The 23026-nt window shown below is 42.5% G+C and overlaps 2 protein-coding genes across 2 annotated transcripts in view; both read right to left on the bottom strand.

Moving 5' to 3' along the window:
• The window catches only part of IRAK2 (interleukin 1 receptor associated kinase 2), a 37180-nt gene extending 29513 nt beyond the window's left edge, over positions 1 to 7667 (bottom strand). Inside the window, exons 1-2 of the mRNA XM_015425227.1 lie at positions 7520 to 7667; positions 2183 to 2362 (exon numbers count right to left, since the gene is read on the bottom strand). Coding sequence (XP_015280713.1) covers positions 2183 to 2362; positions 7520 to 7667 — 328 coding nt within the window. The remainder of the gene's footprint in view (positions 1 to 2182; positions 2363 to 7519) is intronic.
• Positions 7668 to 10792: 3125 nt separating this feature from the next.
• On the bottom strand, positions 10793 to 16831 carry VHL (von Hippel-Lindau tumor suppressor, E3 ubiquitin protein ligase). Its single transcript, XM_015425261.1, has 3 exons — positions 16439 to 16831; positions 14717 to 14839; positions 10793 to 12687 (listed from the first exon to the last, which is right to left on the bottom strand). Exons 1-3 carry the CDS (start codon positions 16773 to 16775, stop codon positions 12488 to 12490), a joined length of 660 nt encoding a protein of 219 aa, XP_015280747.1. The 5' UTR covers positions 16776 to 16831; the 3' UTR covers positions 10793 to 12487.
• Between the last annotated feature and the right edge of the window lie 6195 nt (positions 16832 to 23026).

Raw genomic sequence — 23026 nt, 5'->3', positions numbered from 1 at the left:
GGCCCATCCCTCAGCCAAGGAGGACAGAGGTTATGTTAATTCAGCTAAACTTTTTTTCCCCTAGCCAACACTGCAATAGTGCCCTTTTGTTGCTAGTACTTTTGCCTAACTATCTGTGTTTCCTGTTTAATTAGATGTTTAGTGGCATAAAAAAATTCAGAAGCGGGGGGGGGGCAGCTTGGGGGCGGGGGGGGCAGCTTTTCCTAATAATTCCTAGAATAGCATTTGCCTTTTTTTTATTGCAGTCACACACTGAGCTGATGTCTTCAGTGAATTATCTACCACAACTCCAAGATCTCTCTCCTGGTCAGTTACCGCCAGTTCGGACCCCATCAACAAATATTTATAGTTATAATTTTTGCTCCAATGTGCATTACTTTGCACTTGCCCACGTTGAACCTCATTTGCCACACTGACACCCACTCGTCCAGCTTTGACAGATTTTTCTGGAGCGCCTCACCAGTCCTCCCTGAACAACGTAGTGTCATCTGCACTTCATTGCTGGAACTTCTCTGGAGATGGCACACTATCTGGTTCTGGTCCTATATGGTTTAACTAATTCAGAGCTTTCAGCACGAACCCCACCTTCTTGGTGACTCAGCTCTGCACTGAGCCCAGCAGGAGAAGGCAGAAAACTGTGAACTGAGTGCTGGGAGAGACAAGGATTGTGACAGAAGTTAAGGGATTAATTTTTACAGGCGAAGTCATATAGGGGTGGTGAGATAGTTAATCCTCCTTTCACTATGCACCATAGACCCAGTCTAGGGCTCTGAGGATCAGATATTTTTACTTTTCCCCACCAACACTCATTCACTCAGCCTCTCTTTTCAGCAGTGCCATATTGGGTGGGCCTTATGCAGAGCAAATGCAAAAAGGAAATTGCTAATGGCAATGACAAAACAACATCTGGATTCTCTCTGTGCTAGAAAAAATTCCCTTCCCCAAATAGTTTTGTATTTACAAAGTTTTGTCCTAATGTTACTTTTACAGGGGAAAAACAACTAACGTACACAGAATTGATAAAAATGTAAATAATGCCCAGACTACACTGGTAGCCAATCCTTCTTCTCTCTCTTTCCACTTGACATTATCATGTAAAACTAAGTGGTGACTGCAGGATTTCCAATATGAAGCCACGTGAGAGTGTGGTATATTGGTCAGAGTCACACAACAAAAATCACTCTTGCCATAGCTGAATTTCTCTCAGTTGTTGTGGCTTGTCATACAGCTATTCAGAACTGATACGTTGATGGGGCAGTAGTTTTATCATCATCACAACTCATTTTTTCAGTAACCATGAGACAATCCTAAACAGGTAGCAGTTCTAGAGTGCTGGACTAGGATTTAGAAGACTCAGGTTTGAATCCCTGCTCTGCCATGGAAACTTGCTGGGTGGCTTTGGGCAGGTCATGGCTCTCAGGGAGAGCATCTGCTTGGCATGCAGAAGGTCCTAGGTTCAATCTCCGGCATCTCCAGTCAAAAGGAGCAGATGGTAGGTGATGTGAAAGACCTCAGCCTGAGGCTCTGGAGAGCTGCTGCCAGTCTGAATAGACAATACTAACTTTGATGGACCAAGGGTCTGATTCAGTATAAGGCCGCTTCATGTGTTCCTCACAAGGCTGTGAGCAGAAGTGGAGAATGATGTAATCCACTTTGGGTTCTTATGGAGGAGAAAGACAGCACAGACAGGGAGGATGGAGCCTATCCCCGACTGGCGGGGGTGGTGATGGATGGGCTACAAATATTTCTATTAAATCTACTAGAAAATAGTAGAAAATGCCTAAAAGGTTTTCCTTGATGTAAGAGTTCTCTAAATTTACAAAGTGTTTATGTCAAGCTACTTTTCTTATACAGAAAAGATGGATCCTTAATAGTCATCCATACTGTAGCATTCAGTGGGGTTTTACAGTGTCTAGTCCAGATTCAACAGCCTGTGATACCCTTCCACTACCCATTGGAGGCAGTTAGCAAAGTGACATAGACATAGATCTCAGTCATTTTTACTTTTTGCTTCAGATGTGAAAGGTTCTAAGGGAGACGTTGTGCATGTCTGTGTAATGTTACAGGAACTGCAGTGCTGCTGATCTGGATATTTTGAACATTTCTCCCATGAAGATGGAAAAATGGAAAGCATACTAGATTTTTAGACTAACTGATCAAAAGTAAAAGACCAGCTACTCACAATCTGCAATGGTTTTGGCTGCCCGATAAAACTGCAGCTCACTCAGGAGTTCCAAAAGCTGCTGGACAGTCGCAAGTCTAACTCCCCACCACCACATCAGCTCTCTCGTTATACTGATTCCTGTCTTCTCCAGACACTTGATTTTCCTCAGCTCAGTCTGATCAGTTATCACATTGGATGCTAAAAGAAGAAGAAAGCAGAGAGATTTTGGTTTTCAATAAATTTAGCACGAGAAAGAGAAACCCATATGCCCCTTCAACACCCAATTGAGTTTCATTTATGCATATGCTACGGTTAGTGTTTGTCCTTGATCTTTTTAAACATGTAGTTAAACATCAATGGATGAATGCCTTTCCATGGTGAATCAGGTCTTGATTCAGGACTACTCTGTAAATCCGAGGGAGAGATTTCCAACAGAGTAGCTGAGGGAGAGTGCCCATGCTACCTTTGGTCTCAAAGGCTGGAGGAGAGGGAGAAAAAAGGACAGCTGGCAGGACTGCCTGAGGCTCCTCAGTGGACAACAGAGCCCTGCAGGAATCCAGAAAGAATGAGGAAGTCTCTTGAGGAAGTGCTGTGTGAGAACTACTGTGAAGAGCGTACTGTGCAAGGCAGATATTTGATCCTCTGTTTGTCAGCAGGGTACTGGCTATATGATGGGAAGAAGCAAAAGAAGTCCTGAAAAACTATCAGCACACCACCCGTTCCTCAGTTACTACTGTGTGAGCTGAAGAAGACTAGCAGCTGGATCCCATAGATATCTGCTAAGGGCTGCTGCTGAATTCAGACTTGCATGAATACAAACTTGTTGGCATTTTGGTCCCTGTTTGGGCTGTGGACCATCTGATGGTGCTCATTATGGTTTTTATAACTTCCACTTGCAACCAACCTCATAAAGATGTCTATAAGAGTTACTACCATTCAATATTTTACTATGCTATTTGTTTGCCTTGGCCTGGATAGCCCAGGTTAGCCTGATCTTGACAGATCTTGGAAGCCTAAGCCCTGGTTAGTACTTGGGTGGGAGACCAGCAAGGAAATCTAGGGTTGCAATGCAAAGGCACCCTTGAAAACCCTAGGAAGACACTATGTCAACTCCAACTTGAAAGCAAAAATGGGGAGGGGATCTGTTTGCAACTACTAGTGCAGGTCATTTGCAATACATCAGTGGCCTAAAATCACATTTTCCATTTTGGGGAAGGGGGGGAGAAAACAATAAGCTTTTTTCCTTGGTCCTTGCCACAGTTGACCTTGTGAGTAGATATTTAAATGTATGGTCTGTCTGTCTAACTAGTACTGCTCATACGGCTATCACCTTAAACAGAAATTAGAACCAAAAAAAATATTTTAAAAGACCTTACTCAGTATTATTTCTCTTATATTTTATTATTGCACCTATGAATTTTGCCGCTGAGAGGGTGACATGATCATTGGTATCTGACAATAGCCATGACACCTGGGCTCGCACATTTAGCAGTTCCATATCTTTAAGTAAAGGGGTGACTAAATTAGCCCTCAACTCATTGAATATAGGGCGCTCCATAATCATATGTTTAATGGTTTCGGCTGTATGATATTAGCATCTGCATGTTCTATTAGAGTATGATAGGCCCCAGTCACATGGGCCGGATATCGCGGGGGGGAGGCGTGGCTGTTTGCCCTGGAGCGAACTACCGCGCAGCAGCTGAACCAAACGTCCCGCCCGACGTCCCGTGGTTGGGGGGAGGTGCCGATCATACCTCACTCCTGCGACGCGGCAAAGAAGCGGCACTGTGGGGGTTGTGTTGTTTTTTTAACCCAAGTGTTCGCATGCGCCATTGGGTGCTTGTGCTATGGATTTTTTCCAGAATGAGACTTGACAAAAAAGACTTGACCCAAAAAAAAGACAAAAAAAAGTGGAGACTTGACAAAAAAAAAAGTTTTCGCGACAGGACATGGGCAGGCGCCGGATGCCACGAGCTAACACCGGAAATATGATCTGACGCCCGCCCTTGCCCCGCGGTTTCCGGAAACTAATACCTTGGAGGTACTAGTTTTTTATAGGGCATCTTCAGAGTGAAGCCTCGGGTGAGCCACGGGAGCTCTACGCTTCCCAGATGTGGCGGTGAGATCGCGCCCGGAAAATCCGCCTATCTTCCGTCTCTCTAGCGTGCCTAATGCTCCATGTGACCGGGGCCATACTTTATTATATCTACCTTCCAAAACTGCCAAGGGAAGAACATTCAGTCTTGCCAAAGTAAAAGCTCTTCTTAGTTTTGGGAATGTCAACTGATAAAATCCGCCTATCTTCCGTCTCTCTAGCGTGCCTAATGCTCCGTGTGACCGGGGCCATACTTTATTATATCTGCCTTCCAAAACTGCCAAGGGAAGAACATTCAGTCTTGCCAAAGTAAAAGCTCTTCTTAGTTTTGGGAATGTCAACTGATAAAAATATTTTGGCAGCCGTGTCAGGAGGGCAATTCCCAAATGAAGTGTCGAACATACCCTGCACATCCTAACAGACGTACTTGTAACATCCAATTTCCTTACAGATTTTTTAATTTGTCTTCTAGTGTCTTTAGTTTCTGTATTTTTAATCATATCATTTGTTGTTCCTAGGCATTTCATTGTCTTTTCCAATAGTTGATCCCATTGGCTGTAATGTGTATCTGCCTGGTTAAGAACATATGGCCTCAGCGGGCAAGGGAGAAGGCTAGTGCAGGGAACAACCACCTCCCATCCTGCACCTTTTTGCCATTCACATTGCACCTGCACAACATCTTAAACAGCTTTCCCAAGTTGTGGCACCAGGGAAACTTATTTGACCAGCAGACTATCAGCCCCAAAATATTCAGGAATGCAATCCTGCTACTTTCAGCCCTTAAACTCACACTTACAACTGAAATGAAAACTTCAGATAAAACTAGCTTTTACAAATCACTCCTGAATATATTCCCTATCACAAAGAGGCATTTGATAAACTTGACAAAATCACTTGCAGTTCCTTCTATGAGTAGCTTATGACCAAAATATCAGACTCATTCTGGACATTTTATTTACTACAAGATTTTTTTTTGCTCTACTTCCTCGAAAGTCAATTTGTTCAACTAATGACAATTAAAAGGCATCTAAATAAAACAATAATAATATCAACAGATCAAGTAAATCTAATGGAGAAAGAAAGAAATTAAGATTAAATGCCCAATAAAATTTGAAAAAACGAAAAGATGTTACACATTGCCTGAAAACCAGTAGTCAAGGTATCAGGCAGACTAATGGGCATGGGCATTCCAGAAGGATGATGCCACAGTGGAAAAGAGGTCATCATGACTTTATTGTCCTTAAGGGGGGGGGAACCCTGAACAAAAAGTGGGGAGGTTTCTTTCCACAAAGTTATCACTCAGCCTAGTGGTGGTAGTGAAGTAAGCGTTTGACACACTAATAATGTCCTTCTGATATGCATCTCCTGTGAAACTCACCGAAGACTGCAGTCTTGGAATATCTTACTGCTCTCTGCATCTTCAAAAGAAACAATTTGGAGCAAGCTGTAGCAAGACTGTATGTTTGTACAAAGATTTTTTTTTTACAAAATATTTTTTTAAATATATAAAATGTGGAGGTTGGGTGTTTGGTGTAGTGGTGAATTGCGCGGACTCTAATCTGGGAGAACCGGGTTTGATTCCCCGCTCCTCCACTTGCACCTGGCTGGATGACCTTGGGCAAGCCGTAGCTCTGATAAGAGCTGTTCTTGAAAAAAAGAGCAGTTTCTGTCAGAGGTCTCTCAGCCCCACCTACCTCACAGGGTGTCTGTTGTGGGGAGGGGAAGGGAAAGGAGTTTGTAAGCCGCTCTGAGACACCTTTGGGTGGTGAAGGGCGGGGTATAAATCCAATCTCTTCTTCTTCTCTTCGTAAGTGCCATCAAGTCACTTCCGACCCAATTAATTAACACTCTTCAAAAACATCCTATAGTTAGCAGCCCTTCTCAGGTCTTGCAAACTGAAGGACGTGGCTTCCTGTATTGAGTCAACCCATCTCATGCTGGGTCTTTCTCTTTTCCAGGTGTCATTTCCGGTGACCCTTGTCTTCTCATAATGTGACCAAAGTACAATCGCTTCGGTTTCAGCATTTTAGTTTCTAGGGAGAGTTCAGACTTGATTTGGTCTAGAACTCACTTATTTGTCTTTTTGTTGGTCCATGGTATCCTTAATGCTCTCCTCCAACACATTTCAGAAAACGTACTTAATTTTCTAAAAGAGATTCAGCCACTAGTCTGCTATTCCAAGCCAGATTTTGCCAATCATAATATCATGAGAAGAACTTTCCTACAAGTCCATGAGAACATAAAAAGAGCCCTGCTGGATCAGACCAGTGGTCCATCATGTCTCATGCAGTGCCCAGCTAGTTCCTCTGGAGGTCCAACAGAGCACAGAGGCCGAGGCCTTCCCCTGATGTTACCTCCAGACACTGGGATTCAGAGGTTTATTGCCTCAAATATGGAAGATAGTCACCATGGTTAGTAGCCACTGATAGACCTATTCTCCATGAATATGTCTAATCCCTTTATAAGGCATCTATTTCTGTGGCTGTCAGAAGAAGAAGAGAAGAGATCGGATTTATACCCCGCCCTTCAGTCATGAGTCTGAACAGTTTACAATCTCCCTTCCCCTCCTCACAACAGACACCTTGTGAGGTAGGTGGGGCTGCGAGAGCTCTTTTGAGAACTGCTCTTGAGAGAACACCTCTGAGAGAACTTGTAGCTGACCCAAGGTCACACCAGCAGCTGCATGTGCAGGCGTGGGGAATCAAACTCGATTCTCCCAGATGAGAATTCGTACTTTTAACCAATACATCCTCTGGCATTACATCACTACATCCTCTGGCAGAGAATTCTGCACCCCACGCATGATTTTATAAACCTCTATCACATTCCCCCTTAATCATCTTTTTTCTAAAGTGAAAAGTCCCAGCCTCTTCAGCCTTTCCTCATGGGCAACGTGCTCCCAACCCCCTCATCAACTTGGATGCCCTCCTTTGTACTTTCGCCTGCTCTGCAATGTCCCTTTCGAGAGATGGTGACCAGAACTCCCCAGTTGGCAAGATCTGATTGACAGAGCATTAAGACATGCACATTACGTAATCTTTTAAGCAATTAGGAGCAGCTGAGTCAGAATTTTTTCTCGGTTTACCGTAGTTACCCACAGATTGTCCAAGTTGAGTATACAGCCACAAAAACCAGGTCACCCATGTGTGCGTCCCGTCCCCCCATCAATCTCATTACCCCCGCCGCTGCCTATCATTAAAAGCCCACCGAACTCGCGGGATCCCTCTCCGCCCCGCCCAACAGATTCTCGTGCTCCTCACCAAAGCGCATCCAGTCATAATTATTCAAACAGTCCATCTGCTCGCAGAACTTCCCCAACACGTCGGAAGGGATGTTGTACACGTAAGGAGATTGCCGAGCCCCCTCACTCCTCGGGCAAGCCGGCGAGGGACGCGGCTGCAGGGCCATTTCTGCCGTGTCACGCGCAACAGCCGTCCATCAAGAGAAAGGACCGGGGGGGGGGGCAGAGAAGCTGAACTCTTTCCCCCGCAGACAGAAGACTGTCTTTCTCACAGTCGTCAGAATAAGGTAGCTTTTTCGTTTTCCTCGGCACGGATAGTCCTAGCCAGGTTTCCTCGCAGAGGCAGCCGGACGGACCGACTGGCACGCCGATTCCCTCTCACGCTCCGATCCGACGCCTTCCTTCCTCCTCCCCCTCTTCCTGACGTCAGTTTCCAGAGGGTCACTTCCCTGCAGGCTCTGGCACTTGGCTCAGATGAGCTGTGTGGTAAACTCCCGTCAAGGGGTAGTTTACTCAAGGTTTGTGCAAGCGGCGCGTTGCAATCCGTGAAAAGGAAATCGTCAGTCTTGCGCGCCAGGAGTGGCCTTCGGCTGAGTCCCGGTGGGGCGTGCTTGTTTTTGTTGCTCAGTTGTGGCAATAGCTGACTTCACTTCCAAAGTATGAAGGCTAATCGGCAGTGCACCTGCCACCATCCATCACGTGTGTTAATTCGTGGCATAACTACTCTGTAGTGAAGGCTGGCGGAGTTCCTCATTACTTAATAGTTTTTTTTAGTATCAAAGTGGTGAGATTTTTGAAAGAGAACCCAAGGTGAGTTTTGCCCATCCGGAATTTTAGCTGCATAAGTAAATACTCTTTGCTGGTAAAGTTGCTTAAATTGCCACACCCTCCACACAGGCTACCAGCCAAGCTATGTCTTGATTAAATTTCCAGGTGACATAATAGGACTATAGTCCATTGAAGTTAACAGATGGCTGAACTGGAAAGTTTGGGGAATCCCAAGCCATTAAAATAACTCTTGGTCTTTTTAACCTGTCAGTTTTTCTGCCTTGCAGGAAGAGGATCAATCTAATCATTTCAAACACTGAACCATATTTTAGGTAAGATCCCCTCCCATGGGGGGGGGGGGGGCAGAGCAGTTGCCCCCCCCCCTGCGCAAAAGGCCCTAACCTTAGTGTTGCTATACTTACATTTATGGTTAGTCCATGTGGTCAAGACCATGATCTCCACTAGGAAGCTGTGAGCCCCTACAGAGCTGCTGCCCTTTGAAAGGATTATGCTGCTATTGTGAGTGCCTAAAGAGCAAGGGAGCCATGCCCCCCTGCCTCCCTTGGCATGCTCAGAGAAAAAGCAGGATGATGAACCAAGGTCACTAAGTGGAGGATTCTTCCATGATCCTAGGTTTGCTTTTCAGAATGGTGCACTTTGTGATGAACACACATGGAGCTGCCTCATAGTGAGTCAGACCACTGATCTATCAAGGTCAGTATTGTCCAGTCTGACTTGCAGTGGTTCTTAGTCTATCACATCACCTGCTACCAGTTCCTTCTAATTAGAAATGCCAGGGATTGAATATGGGTCCCTCTGTATGTAAAGCAGAGACTCACTGATCCATAGCCCTGGGACTTAGCTCATGTCTCCGATCCCTGAGTCTTTGACTACTTATGCTCTTCGCCTTGATCCCCCTGTGCTCAAAACTGTCCCTTTTGCAGCTCAGTGGCCCCCACAATCAGCAAGTCCAAGATCTAGAAAGACTGAAGACTATGGCATTATATAGTGAAAGATGCTTGGCTTGGATGGAAAAACGACGACTAGAACTCACATGCAGATGTTTACAGCAGGAGACCTTAGAAAGTGCTTCCCAGAAACATTTACTCATCTGATGGGTGGGATTTGGAAGAACAATCCTTAGAATTTATAAAAAAAGAACTTCCCTGATGGTAGCTGGCAAATTTATACAAAGGGTATGCATTCAGTTTTTTTTTTTAAAAAAAAAAAACCATTTAGGTTCCAAATTACCAAACTGCCCATTCTGAGACCAAAGTATGAAGAATGTGAAAAAAGAACTATCACATGATGAAGAGTTTGTTTTTATACCCCACTTTTCTCTACCCTAAGGAGTCTCAAAGCACTTTATAATCACCTTTCCTTCCTTTCCCCGCAACAGGCACCTTTTGTGAGCTAGGTAGGGCTGAGACCAATGTTCCCTCTAAGCTATGGAGTCTTGTGAGCAAAAATTCTACTTTGTGAGCTACTGGCATTAAAGTTGTGAGCTCATGATTTGGCTACTGCATAAATTAGTTTGCTCTGGAGCCATCCTTCCTGAGCTAAGGCAAAAATGTGTGAGCTGGAGGCTAAAAAACTATGAGCTAGTTCACACTAACTCAGCTTAGAGGGAACACTGGCTGAGACAGCTCTGAGAGAACTGTGACTGGCCCAAGGTCACCCAGTAGGCTTCATGTGAAGGAGTGGGGAATCAAGCCTGATTCTCCAGATTAGAGTTCATCACTCTTCACCCCTACACCATGCTGGCTATAAAAGCATTAAACTACCTGCAGCCATCCTGGCTATAGGAATGCTTGCAAACAACATTGCTTACATGGATGACTCAAATTTAAGAGTACTAGTAAAAGTTACAATAGAGTTTTGTGAATCTTAGTGGATAGCGGAAAACCAAAGGAATACAATGGCAGAGAAAGGGGGAAATTAAAGGAGTACAATGGCATAGAAACTTTTAATATCTTGAAAATCTTTTAAAAATACATTAAACTATGGAGTGCTACAAAAATCATCAAATAGATATTAAAAGCAACTTCTAAAATTTCAGAAACATAACACATATTATTCATGTGAGTTGGATATTTATGAGATCAACATAAAAGTAACATTGCTCCAAAATGTTAATTTCAAAGTATCAGCAGAAAGTACTCTGCCAGCTCCCCCCAATTCAGACACAAAAATTAATGCAGGTCCCTGCAACACGGCAGAAAAAAACACGGGCAAAGTGCGGCTATTCAGAGCCGCACCAAAACAAACACGCGGCAGCGGGATCACATAGATCCCCTGAGCCGCCGCGCCGTTGCTCCCCAGCACGATCAGATGCCGGGGAGGAAGCCACCAACCGGAGACCGAGACAGCCGGCTGCGCATGTGTTAAGTCCACCTCTGGTTAAGTCCACCTCTGTAGGTGGTTTCTTTTAACTACGGATTTTCGACCTGAAGGGCCGGATCGGGGACGGGTGCGCAACGCTTCCCAGATGTTGCGGTGGGATCGCGCCCGTTTGCTGCGCCCCCGATCTGTCCCTCTTCCGGCCCTAAACTTCCCGTGTGACCGGGGCCGCAGTTTATTTAAAGTAGGCCTATGTAGTCACTAAGCCAATTTTTCCCTGATAGTGGAAGAGCCTTGCATTTCCTCCACTTTGGGTTCCTTAGTGTTACAATTTGAATGCCTAATACATAACTGGAGGAGTACCTTGTCTGCAAAGACTGCAATCCAAAGGCACACGTACAAAACAGATGCACAGTAGAAAGCTGTCAATAGGCAGCTATGGCGGACAACTTCTTTCGAATCCCCATCCTGACAAGGGCTTCCACCAAAAACTGAAAAAACTGGCATTTAAACAGTCTTCTTTCAACTCTTTAAGTATTGTACTACACATACTACATGCATTTATTTTCTCCAAGGGAAAGCCCCAGTTAAATTCATGAATGCAGTCCTCAAGGTAACATCCAAGTTACAAATTTCTTTAAAAATCACAGAATGTACATGTGAGAGATTTTTTTTCAAGACAGTACATATTTTGTTCCACAAACTAGTGCCTTACAAAATGTAACAATACACAGCAAATTAAACTGATGCTCCCAACAATTTAATTTCACATTATCTCTGTAAGGATTTGCCTTTGGACTGGAGATAAGTGCACAGGATCAATTAGTAATCATTGCTGGTGCTGAGGTCTAACATTACAGCATTTTTAATTGTGCAATTTTATTAGTTGAAGGTGTGAGATATCAGAATATGACAGAGTTGCATTCAGCCTCCCTGTGACTAAAAGATACTCTTTCAGTAGTCAGCCTCACAATGTTAATATTCTGTACAGGTATGTGGGGTGGGGGAGACAAAAAGCCCTTGACAAGTATTCACAGAATGCTGAGTTTGTTAGGCTCTTGCTTGGAACCTGCCAGAGGAAAAGCCAGGTATGATTCCCACACTTACTCCACTCACTTGCATTGCAATACTGAGATCTGAACCATAGTAAAACTGAGTTCTGGTATCAGCAGATCACAGGGTTGTCAGATGTTTGTTTTGACTGAAGTAGGAAGAACACTGGTGAGATGATACCAATTTAGACAGGAATGATAGAGTACTAAAACATAACACATAACTACTAATGGTGTTCCCTTTATACCAGTTTTTTGCTGCATCACATACTTGCCTAGGGCAAGCTTATAGTGCAGTGCAAATACCACAGACAGGGACATATCAAAGCCCCATTTGAAATGGCAATGTGTAAGAAATCTTTGGGCAAACCAAAGGAGTCAGTAAGTTTCTGCTACATTACACAGATGGTTAGGGCGGCAATTTATGATTTCAGGAAGGTTCCTCCTTTGGTATGAGAATGCATTTGCCCAATTTCTAATTTTTAGGAATACCCTGCATGTATAATAAATTGATAAAGAGAAAGAAACATGAAAATAGCTTCGGCAGCAATTGTTCTTACAGTTGTGTACCATCTGGATGAGTTTTTGTACTTAGTATTCCATGAATCAAACTAATGCAAAGATTGGTTGTGTCCAGATTTAACCAAGATTTAACATAGTAGCGCATGGTCTCACAACTGTGGCTGTCCTTGTGTTATGAAGCTATACATTCTACGTAAAAACAAGTTCTGCCTCCTAAAACCCCATGACATCACTGAAGGGTATTCATAAGCCACAGTAAATGCTATTTGTACCCCACAATTTATTAGTGAAAACAGATTGTCCAGTTAGGAGTCTTCACTTCTATCAGGGACTGAATTCCTTCGCATTTCACTCCTTTCAAAAGAAAGCCGCTGAAGGTCCTTCCTAATGTCAGGATGATCTTCTAGATCTTCATATAATGACCTAACAATGTCTAGTTTTCTGTAATCCACTGGTTTCACCAAAGTACGGACAACTTGAAGACATCTCTCTTTTAGAGTGAACACTGCACAGAGATGGAAAAAATGAGCTTTTTAGTGTCTTGCTGAAGATACACACCCTGAATAACTGTGTTAAGACAGTTAAGATGCGCAGGATACTAATTCTTTTAATATTGTGGACGAAATAGGAAAAAAAGCTAATGAAAACACTAAAATGATATTTATCTTGTTACAAACAACTTGGAAGAAGAAGAAAAAACTGTGAACACAGAATTATGAACCAGCTTTGGTTACTACAAAACAGTGAGGATCCTTATTGGAACCCATATAATGACTACAAATACACCTGCAACATTTACTTTGGCTTCCAATTCCCTTCTTGGCTCAACACAAGAAGCTGGTTTTGACCTTTCAGGTTGCATTAAAAAATTAAATAAAAATATATTGTATTTATTTATACCCTGTCCTTTGCCTCAGTGGGGACCCATATGAAGCGTCTAGTGAGTGTGACTCACTATGACTATAAAGTTGAGAAAGATCTTCCTGAACAACTGCTTACATAAGATCCCTTAAAAGGAGATGGCTAGGGACTGACCCCAGGACATCATGCGTCCAGAGCCTGTGCTCTGCCAGACTCTGCTGATTCAAAGTTCTTTCTATTCCACCTGAATGTTATATAAAGTCTCCCACCATAGGTTTTCAATATTTGGGGTAATGTGAATGGCATGATGACATCCAGGGCTTTTTTTGTAGAAAAAGCCCAGCAGGAACTCATTAGCATAATAGGCCACACCCAACAGCAGAAATTAATTTGCTTATTAGGACACACCCCTGACAGCACAGCTCATTAGCATATTAGGCCACACACCCCATGTTCGCAGAAGTGTGGTCATCCAGACACACTCACCTTTTGCTTCTTATTCTGTTTACCTTGTTTGTTGTCAAAACCCAGGGCTTTTTTATAGCAGGAACTCCTTTGCATGTTAGGCCACACACTCCTAATGTAGCCAGTCCTAATAAGTGTCTGCTGTTGGGTGTGGCCTATTATGCTAACGAGTTCCTGCTGGGTGTGGCCAACTCGGGAGCCAGCTGGAACTCCGTTCCTGTGCGTTCCTGCCCAAAAATAGCCCTGAACATCTAAGATGTTCTCTTTGGGTAAACAGGAATATGATCCAAACAAGTTTAGATTGCCATGAGACCCTACAAGCAAAACAGATCAGAATATTTTTACCTACTGTTACACTGCTTTATTAAAGTATTCAAAAATTAAAGTCATAACTATGTAAGAGATTTACCAAATTTTGTTAGTCTTTAAGGTGCTACTGGACTCTTGCTCTTTTTTACTGCTACAGACAAACACAGCTACTCATCTAATCTAAGAGTTATCAATGCATGAACAGTGGCCCCATCTCTATTATTTAGTAGTGAGCAAACCTGGTATTTAGTAGTGAGCAAACCAGCCTAAGCAGAATGATAAAAAGGTCCCCTTGTTACCTGGAAAGGTACAAACCTGATCCTTCAGGGAATATAATCCCATTTAGAATAGGCATTTCCTCTCACCTAACCAGTTCACAGTGTCCTATACCATCATCACCTGCCATGTGTGGATTAAGTTTCCATCATCCCCTCATCCTCATCCAGTCCAGATATCTGCTCAGGACTTCCTCTGTTTCACCTAGATTAGATGAAAAGGATGACGGCACATTTTATGCTACAAAATGACTTCTTCCAGTGGTTCCATGTTGATAATAAATAGCATGGAATACAAGGCTGACCCTGAGGAATTCCATAAACTAAACCCCATGAGGAGGAACAATAAATCTCCTGGGCAGGGTTCCATAAACACCATTCCAATCATACCAGGGACTGAGCTCTGGTCCTGCTTTTTAGATCTAGCTTCCAATAAAGACCAAATTGTACACAGTACCTCCCAATCCGAATCTCAAAAGGTTTCACAGTAGGATCTACACCAGTTAATGGTACTGAATGCTAATTAAAGCATTGCTACTGGCAGTTCTTTTATACACCTTTTCATAGTACAAAGGGATAAGGGCATTAATCTGGTCCATCCTGGAATATGCACTGATAACTTACCTGGCAATGTAATGTTTGCAAATATAGGCTGTCCATTCGCATTGCGACTAGCCACAAACAGCTCTGTCTCATTGACCAGCAGACGATCATCTGTCCCTGCATCTCTGAACAACCAAAGGTGTTCTAAAAACAAAATAAAACTGAAATAATGAAATGCCTGCTCATAACTATTGTAAACTGAGCATGTAACTATTAAAAGACACATTATAGCCCAGAAAAGTACCCAAAGAAAACAAGGCAAGTTTACTGTTTTGCTGGCTGCTCCTGACCCTGGAATACATGGTATCAAGTGACAGCCAATGCTCCCTCTAAGCTGTGGAATCTTGTGAGCAAAAATTCTACTTTGTGAGCTACTTTGTGAGCAAGCGATTTGGCTACGGCATACATTAGTTTGCTCTGGAGCCCTCCTTCCTGAGCTAAGACAAAAATGTGTGAGCCAGAGGCTAAAAAACTGTGAACTAGCTCACACGAACTCAGCTTAGAGGGAATACTGGTGACAGCATCCCCTCACTACTGCAAAGGCATACATTATCCCCCCCCCCCATCAGAACTACAAAGCTTGAAACAGAAATATCAAACATCATGCCTGCATGTTGTAAGCAGACTTTTGTATTAAGATATCCTCCTTGAGAAATCAAAACTGAATGCACAGGGTAAAAAATACTGAACTTTAAAAAAAGATCTACCATCAAAATTACCAAGCCACCGGATGAGGAACAGTTTCAGAATCATCTCTGAACCTCTCCATTCTTCCTCACTACATGTACTCAAGCAGAGGAGTGCCCTCTGCTGTGTGACAATTACCTTTCCTGGTTAGAATTCTACTAGTGCCTCCAGGGCCCATAGGCACACTGTCTGGTCTCAGTGAAAGTTTACACATGGATCAAATTCATATTTTCCCATGTCTCTAAGGCCCAAACACCACAGTAGTGGCAAACGCAAATCTTTAAATGTGAGTCTGCCCCATGCACATGTGAAATGCAATCAAAGGGTCAGAAGAGCGTGCTGGTGGAGAGTCTGAATCTTTCCCTGGAGGGGAAAACTTAACATCAAGGGAGAGAGTTCAGCAACCCTCATCCACATACTCTGAATGTTCAGAAGGCAGACCAACATTTGAAAACCAATCTGCTGCTGTCATTATGTAGTTTGGGTTCAGGATGTAACAGAAGCTCAATGCAGCTGTTGGTCAGAGAAAGAAAGGCACTCTAGACACGTTCAGAGATACATACTTCCCGTGCTGAGCCTCTAGCCCTACAAAACCATAGCTTAAATGATGCCATGGATCCAACCAGCAACTTTGCAACTTTTACTGGGGTAGCCATCCATATTCAGGTAGTGGATCTTTCCTTCTCACCAGCATTTTCTTTACTATAAAGCAGATAGAGAGCTGCAAGACATGTCCTCAGCTCTCCATCTGGGATTACCTGTCATTCACACAGCCACGACAGAAATTCACTAACTACAATTATAGCAGAGGCCTTTAAACAGATGCACCAAAAGCAGAAATTCAGCAGTCACCATAAGCCTACCACAGCAGAAAGCTTCACCTGTTGAATCTTTGCAATTAATACACAGAAACCGCAGCAGAGAAGTGGCAGCTCTACCGCCCACCCGGAAAACCTGTGTATTCAGTGCCCATCAAGCCAAACAGGCCATTATGACGCGTTTATACAGCGCACGCTCACACTTTTTGCCCTCCACCGTAAGGCTCCTCGTACCCACCCAAGTAGCTGTGCATCCTGCGTCCCGTGCCCGGTGGCAGGCTCGGATAGGGGCGCGGTTTCCCGTCGAAGCCCAGCCAGATGGGGCTCACCGTACGGGGGCTGCGGTTGCAGAAAACGACCTGACAAGGTTCTCGCGTGTTTACTGAACGCAGACGTCGCAAGACCCCTCGGCCTGCCTCCTCCTCCTCCTCTTCTCCGGGTTCCTGCGGCATCTCGGTGGAGCTCGGCGCTGGAAAAAAGACTGTATCCCGAGGCAGCCGCACACGAAATCCTACCCACTTATACCCACACAGACAACCATTACTTTGTGGGGAGATGGACAGCACATCACGCATGCGCTCCTCCTGGCAGCCATTGTTATTTGGGGATCATGAAGCGCTGCTTTTCTGCGTCTGCGCAGTTCGGATGCTTTTTGAAGATTGGGGATGTAGCAACGGTGACAAGTGCGGGGCTTGAGGAGAGATGCTGCCGGAAGTGTGCTTCCGTTTTCTATGCTATAGTAATTCAGGCAGGCTTTTAGCTGTCACAACAAGCATCCTTTATATTTTATTGCAACTCTTTTTTTCTTTTTTTTGGAAAGCTCACTCTTCCTCCAAGGGACTCAGGACGCCGGCCACACCCATTTTATTCTCACAACATTCCTTGTGAGGTATGCTAGAGAGATTATTTTTTGAAGCTTCATGACGAAGTCAACAGATATGCCAAGAAAACACTTCTATTAAACAGGCCATAGGAAACAGAACTGTCTCTGTGTTTTATATTTTATGCCCATCTTTTGCAGAGATCCAAAAACACCTTGGCCTATGAGTTTAAAATAATTATGACAAAAGTTTTAAAACACTCCCTGAGTGATGCCAATGTGTTATGTCCAGCTAATGGCACACTACTGGCAGTGGCGACTGAAGCAACATAGAAGCAAAGGAACATTTACATGATCCACAGCTGCACTATGGTTAAGTCTCTTCTGGATGTTTAGTGAGGAGGGATAAAGAAGGCCTGAGCACACAGGATAAGTCTTTTATGTTTGAACATTAAAAGGTCTGGTTTAACAGTAATATGTAGCACATACATTACTTTAGAATGTTTAATACAATTAGGGTTACCATATTTTGAAAAGCAAAAAAGATGATATTTTTCACTAGTTTTTTAAAAAAGAGACCAAAAGAGGATAGACACACACCTGCCCTTTAAAAAGAGAACATCTGGGTAACCCTAATACAATTCACATACACATTCACAGCAATTCTCACAACACTGCAAAGAGGCCACTATTGGTATCCCCAAGTGGAACAGGTCCCTTCCCAAGGTTATAGTTCTATACTAATAACAGTATTGTTGAACACAGCAGAATTTACTTCTGAGAAAATATGCATAGGATTGGTTGTGATGTCACCTATTGCCTTATTCATGGTTTAGGTGAACTTGGAATTGGGGTCATGGTTTAGGGTTGCAGGTCTGGGTTGGAAAATACCTGGAGACTTTGGAGGTGGAGCCAGGAGAGGGTGGGGTTTGGGGAGAGGAGGGGAGGGGCCTCAGCATGGTACAATGCCATAGAGTCCACCCTTCAAAGCAGCCATTTTCTCCAGGGGAACTGATCTCTGTCAGCTGGAGATCAGTTGTAAAAGTGGGAGATCCCCAGGCCCCACCTGGAGGCCGGCAGCCCTACCATGGTTTATAGTTTAGTCTTTATCAGCACAAACTAGATCTGTTTACTCAGAAATAAGGAACATTGAGTTAAGTAGGGCATATTCCCTGAGCTGACGAAAATTCTTTTTTCACTCAAAAAATGACTGACTTGTGGAATTCACTGCTACGGGATGTTATGATTACGATGGCTATTACTTTTGCTGTCTTTAATAGGGAATAAGACACCTTTTCAGATGAGAGGCTGTTAGCCCCAGTAAGTAAATAGAACCCCCATGTTCAGAGATGGTGATATCAGTGCCATGGAGTGAAACCAGAAGAACTTCCATGCCTTTCTGGTAGGCATTCTGGGAATGTTTGATTGGCCGGTGGATGAAACAGAATGCTGGAGTGAGTGAACCTCTGTGATCTAGCAATGCTGTTTTTTTAAAAAACTACATCCACATCTAAGCCATTTTGCTTAGGAAAATTGTTCTTGTTTTTGTGTACTGTTGCTTTTATATTTTCATATTGATATTATTGGTGACCAGCCTGCCAAATTATTGGCAAGGTTGCCAAAAGCTTGGAGAAAAAGTGCCCTGTATCTTTAATAGATGCTTAATGGGATGCTATTTACCAGGTGATATTGTTTACCTCCATGCCTTGGAAAGCTTCACCTGCCCATTTCCATACATTAAGCCAGTAGACATTTATTTTTTGCAACTTGTTGTCATTGTTAACTACACATAGCACTAGCTTTGTGATCCACCTGGATGGAGACAGGAGAGTATAAAGAAGTGGTTATAATACAAATCTATGCCTGCACTGTTGCCTGCCTCTTCCTTGTCGTGCTTGTGAGGACTCTGTAAATGCACCTTCTCCTTCCCACAACAGCCTCCTATGACTCCTGAAAAGGTCATGTTGGAAGATAGGAGAGTCATGTGGAATGGAGTGAGGAAGGGGAGATGAACAAAATCACAACTATGCCCCTATCTCACCAGTGGACGAAGCTTAGAAAACTTCTCAGTCATGCAAGAATGAGAGGGCAGGTTTTGCCTAATTCTCCAGTCTCACTAGTTCCTGTTGTTGGCACATTAAAATAATAATGCATCACACATGTGCGAATTAGCTAAAAGTTCACGATTAGGGAAGATTACATGGAGGAATAAAAACAATATACAGTCTAGCTGACTAAGCTACATCTTCGTAGCTGATATTTACTCCAAGATGGAGACTTGCAACATTTGTACAGGATGGAGTGACATACATTCAACTCACGCAAGTTTGTGCTACCAGAATTATTGGTGGACTTTAATTGGCTAGACTGGAGGCCCATCTTATAAAATAATAATAAACAAATACAGAAGTATTTAGGAAACAACATCTGGCCTTATACTGTATATGTATTTAACATCTTATGTAAAAAATTATTTGAATGTATGTCAAATTTGTAATTGGAATTGTGACCACTGAGGAAGGTCCTTTGAGGGGCCGAAACACGTTTGGTTCAGTTGCACAGCACTAACCCATCTATGTATGAATGTTGGAAAGTTTTTTTATGTCTGAATGATATATTTTTAATGAGTCTAAGTTTTAAAATGTGTACACCTGAATAAATTTTGCATTTTCATAATATTTAGTGTCAGCTTAACCCTTGTGTATCCATAGCAACTTTTTGGGTTGAGTTCCCCAACCCCTTTTTTTCCCCTTCCCTCTTCCCTTCCTTTTTGTTAACTCTTTCGTGACACCAGGGAGAGAACTTGTACATATTTCAACACCCGTGCAGTGGATATTTTGTAGATGAGGCACCTGATTTCCAGTACTGGCTTTTCAGACAGCCAATGGGAGCTCCTAGGGAAAGGAACAAGTGGGGAAGGTCTGACTGTGAGTGTCTTCCGTTTGTGGTTTGTGGAATCCAAACCTACATGTACACACAGGCTGTCTATTGGTTTTTGAGTTGCTGTTGGAGATGGAAGAGATGAGATGTAAGGATTCTAAAAAATAAGCATATCACATAAAACAGAAGCTTCAAAACTCACTGGTCGAGCATAGATTTTGGGAATGAGCTTGTGAAAACAAAACAAAAAGAGTGGAAAGAATGTTGTTCAGATGCTGTAGAATCAGAAGCAAACAGGTTGGCACTAGTACCTGCCTAAATGGTTTAAAACTTTCACAACATGGCACTGCCCTTCAATGGCATTTTGAATTTCACTTGATGTAAAATACTACAGACTCTCAAATGGCATCTCAGGAATCTCTTACCAACATCTAACATTGCTGACTTTGTATCAGTTTACTTTTACTTTTTTTGAGAGCCAAACTACACATTAGTTTCCTGGTCAACCGCAAGAATTTTCCATCAGCTGCTGTTTTGCCATTTTTGTCATGGGAACACAACTCTGAGGCACACAGGGCCTGACCAGCAGCAAGAAATGGTGTTAGAATTTCTTTCTAAGGTTTCTTTGGTTAGTGACTGGTTGGCCATTTATACAAACTGCATATCCTTCTGAGGGATATTCTTCTGAGATGTGTATATCCTGGTTGTATTGAAAATTATACCTGAGATAACTTGTAATAGTCTTAACTGAAGAATGTTGAAATGAAGTTATTTATATCCAGAACCTTCGTATCAACTCATCGGACTACTTACCTGCTTGACCTACTTATGCTTTATAGCATCATGATTTATTAATGTGCTTGTTGTATTTGATGGCTTTGTTATTCTTGATTCTATTCTCATCTGTCTATATATTACAATATTGTATTTATTAGCTTTGGCTACTCTCAGCGTCTTCTATTGTGCAGCTTTGCTTATTTTTTGATTTTTTGCTGTGTTATCACTTACTGTTTGTGGCCGATGGTGCCATAAAGTTGGTGTAGAAGCTCCTGTTAGAATGGCCTTTCCAATTGAAGAGAGAAGACCATTTTGTCTGATCCCCCCCCCCCCGCTGCATACACCCACTTTAAAACCAGCCCCAGGTTCCTTTGAATTGGCAGACCTGAATAAGCATGATTTTAGGAAGCAAACATGGCTGCAGTGAGAAGTGGGAGTTGCTCTCCTTTGCTTATAGTGTGACAGGTATTGATCATCTGTCTAAGTATGTATACGCAAGAGAGGAAAAGTAAGAAGTGTTATGGATGTTCTGGTCTATGTAAGTTTTATTCATATAAATGGGTAAATTTAGTGTGAAATCTTGGGTGATTTCATTGTTTAAGAGCAAAATAAGAAGCAAAAAAGAACACCACCGACTGAAAAAGAGCAAATAACAAGTATAATAATCATATAAGCACACAGCAAGTATAATATAATTCAATTGGCCAAAGCAGTAATGAAACATATAAGAAGAAGCACCATCTAGTCTTTCCATGTGTCTTACTCCAGTGTAGAAGCAAATATCAAAGTCCAAAATGAAGTGCATGTAATCAATTTTCTGAATCATGAAAAGCCCAGTTTCCTGAGCCATGAAAAGCCAAAAGCCAACACGTAATCCGGATGCCTGATACCGCGTTTCGAATAATTCTTATTCAAGCATGGCTGTAATGGGACCCAGTCTCAAAGTCTGGCATATACAAAGCCAAAATGGTCAGTCAAGGAGGATTGCAGAAAATTGATTACATGATTCAGAAAATTGATTACATGCACTTCATTTTGGACTTTGATATTTGCTTCTACGCTGGAGTAAGACACATGGAAAGACTGTAGATGGTGCTGCTTATGTTTCATTACTGCTTTGGCCAATTGAATTATATTATACTTGCTGTGTGCTTATATGATTATTATACTTGTTATTTGCTCTTTTTCAGTCAGTGGTGTTCTTTTTTGGTTCATGTACTGTACACTGGCTCTTCCCCCCCCTTTTTAAGAGCAAAATAAGCCACTCCCATGAAAGTCGGCCTTGATTTCAAGGAATGTTGGCTAAGAGTAGTGAGGACAAGAGGTGGTTTATTTTCATACTGAGCATTTTTCTCCTTTAAGCCTAGAGACTATCCCCCCCTCCATAGCTAACTCAGCAATTTACGGAGAAGACTATAAAATAAACCCAATAAAATATCTACTGTAATGTATATTGTGAACCAACTGACACTCTAGGATCCACGTGTATGACCACCCATGTTCCATGAGAACCAAGTAAGAATACTATTTGTAAGAAAGCAGTGTATGTGAAGTTTAGTGTTTCAGTAGCCCCAGAAGAATGTCCCCAAAGTTATGTAGTTCTATACATTTCAGGGTTTTTTACAGTATCAGGAAAAAAAGGTCTCCTCCATATTTGTTTCTATAATTCATATTTTCCTGCTCCCTTTTCTCAGTTTGTCTTACAAAAACCTCACGAACATATCAACTCTCCCCTTATGACCAGCATTGCAAGTTTTCAAACACATTTGCTTTTTCATGAAAAGACGGCAGAGTCCTTCAGTGAGGATTTCAGTAACTGTACCATATTTAAGATACAATATATGGCCATTAGAGTATTGCTTACATGAGGTATGAGCACGCAATGTTAAAGAAAATGAGGTAGCAACAAGGATGAATAGTTGACTTTTTTTTTTTTTTTAAAGCCTTGGGCTATCCTGGGGTGAATTGTGTTGTATTGATGTTGTGGTTTGCTGGATTTGGTTGGATATTTTGATGTTTTGGGAGAAGGTAATCTTATTATGATTTTCAGAAGTGAATTACGTTATTTTCATTACCATCATCATCACCCTTGAGTCCTTGCTTGGATAAAGGTGAATTTAAAAGCTAATAAAACTGTACTAAGGAAATACATATGTAAACACACTTCTGTTAGAAGAAATTACCTGTTTTATGTAATCTTAAAGAGTGCCAGTACAAATGCAAGATAATCCTTTGTAGAGACTTTATTACGTACAAGTAAAATTGTAAACTTAAAAGTTCAATACAACAGCAACAACAAAAGTGTACTAAGAAATACCAAAGCAATGCCCATAGGCAAAAGCTGTCAAC

The sequence above is a fragment of the Gekko japonicus genome, unplaced genomic scaffold (genome assembly GCF_001447785.1).
Source record: "Gekko japonicus isolate JY-2015 unplaced genomic scaffold, Gekko_japonicus_V1.1 scaffold2, whole genome shotgun sequence".
Lineage (NCBI taxonomy): Eukaryota > Metazoa > Chordata > Lepidosauria > Squamata > Gekkonidae > Gekko > Gekko japonicus.
The sequence above is the reverse complement of the archived record's forward strand: the minus strand, read 5'-3'. Positions and strand labels throughout refer to the sequence as shown.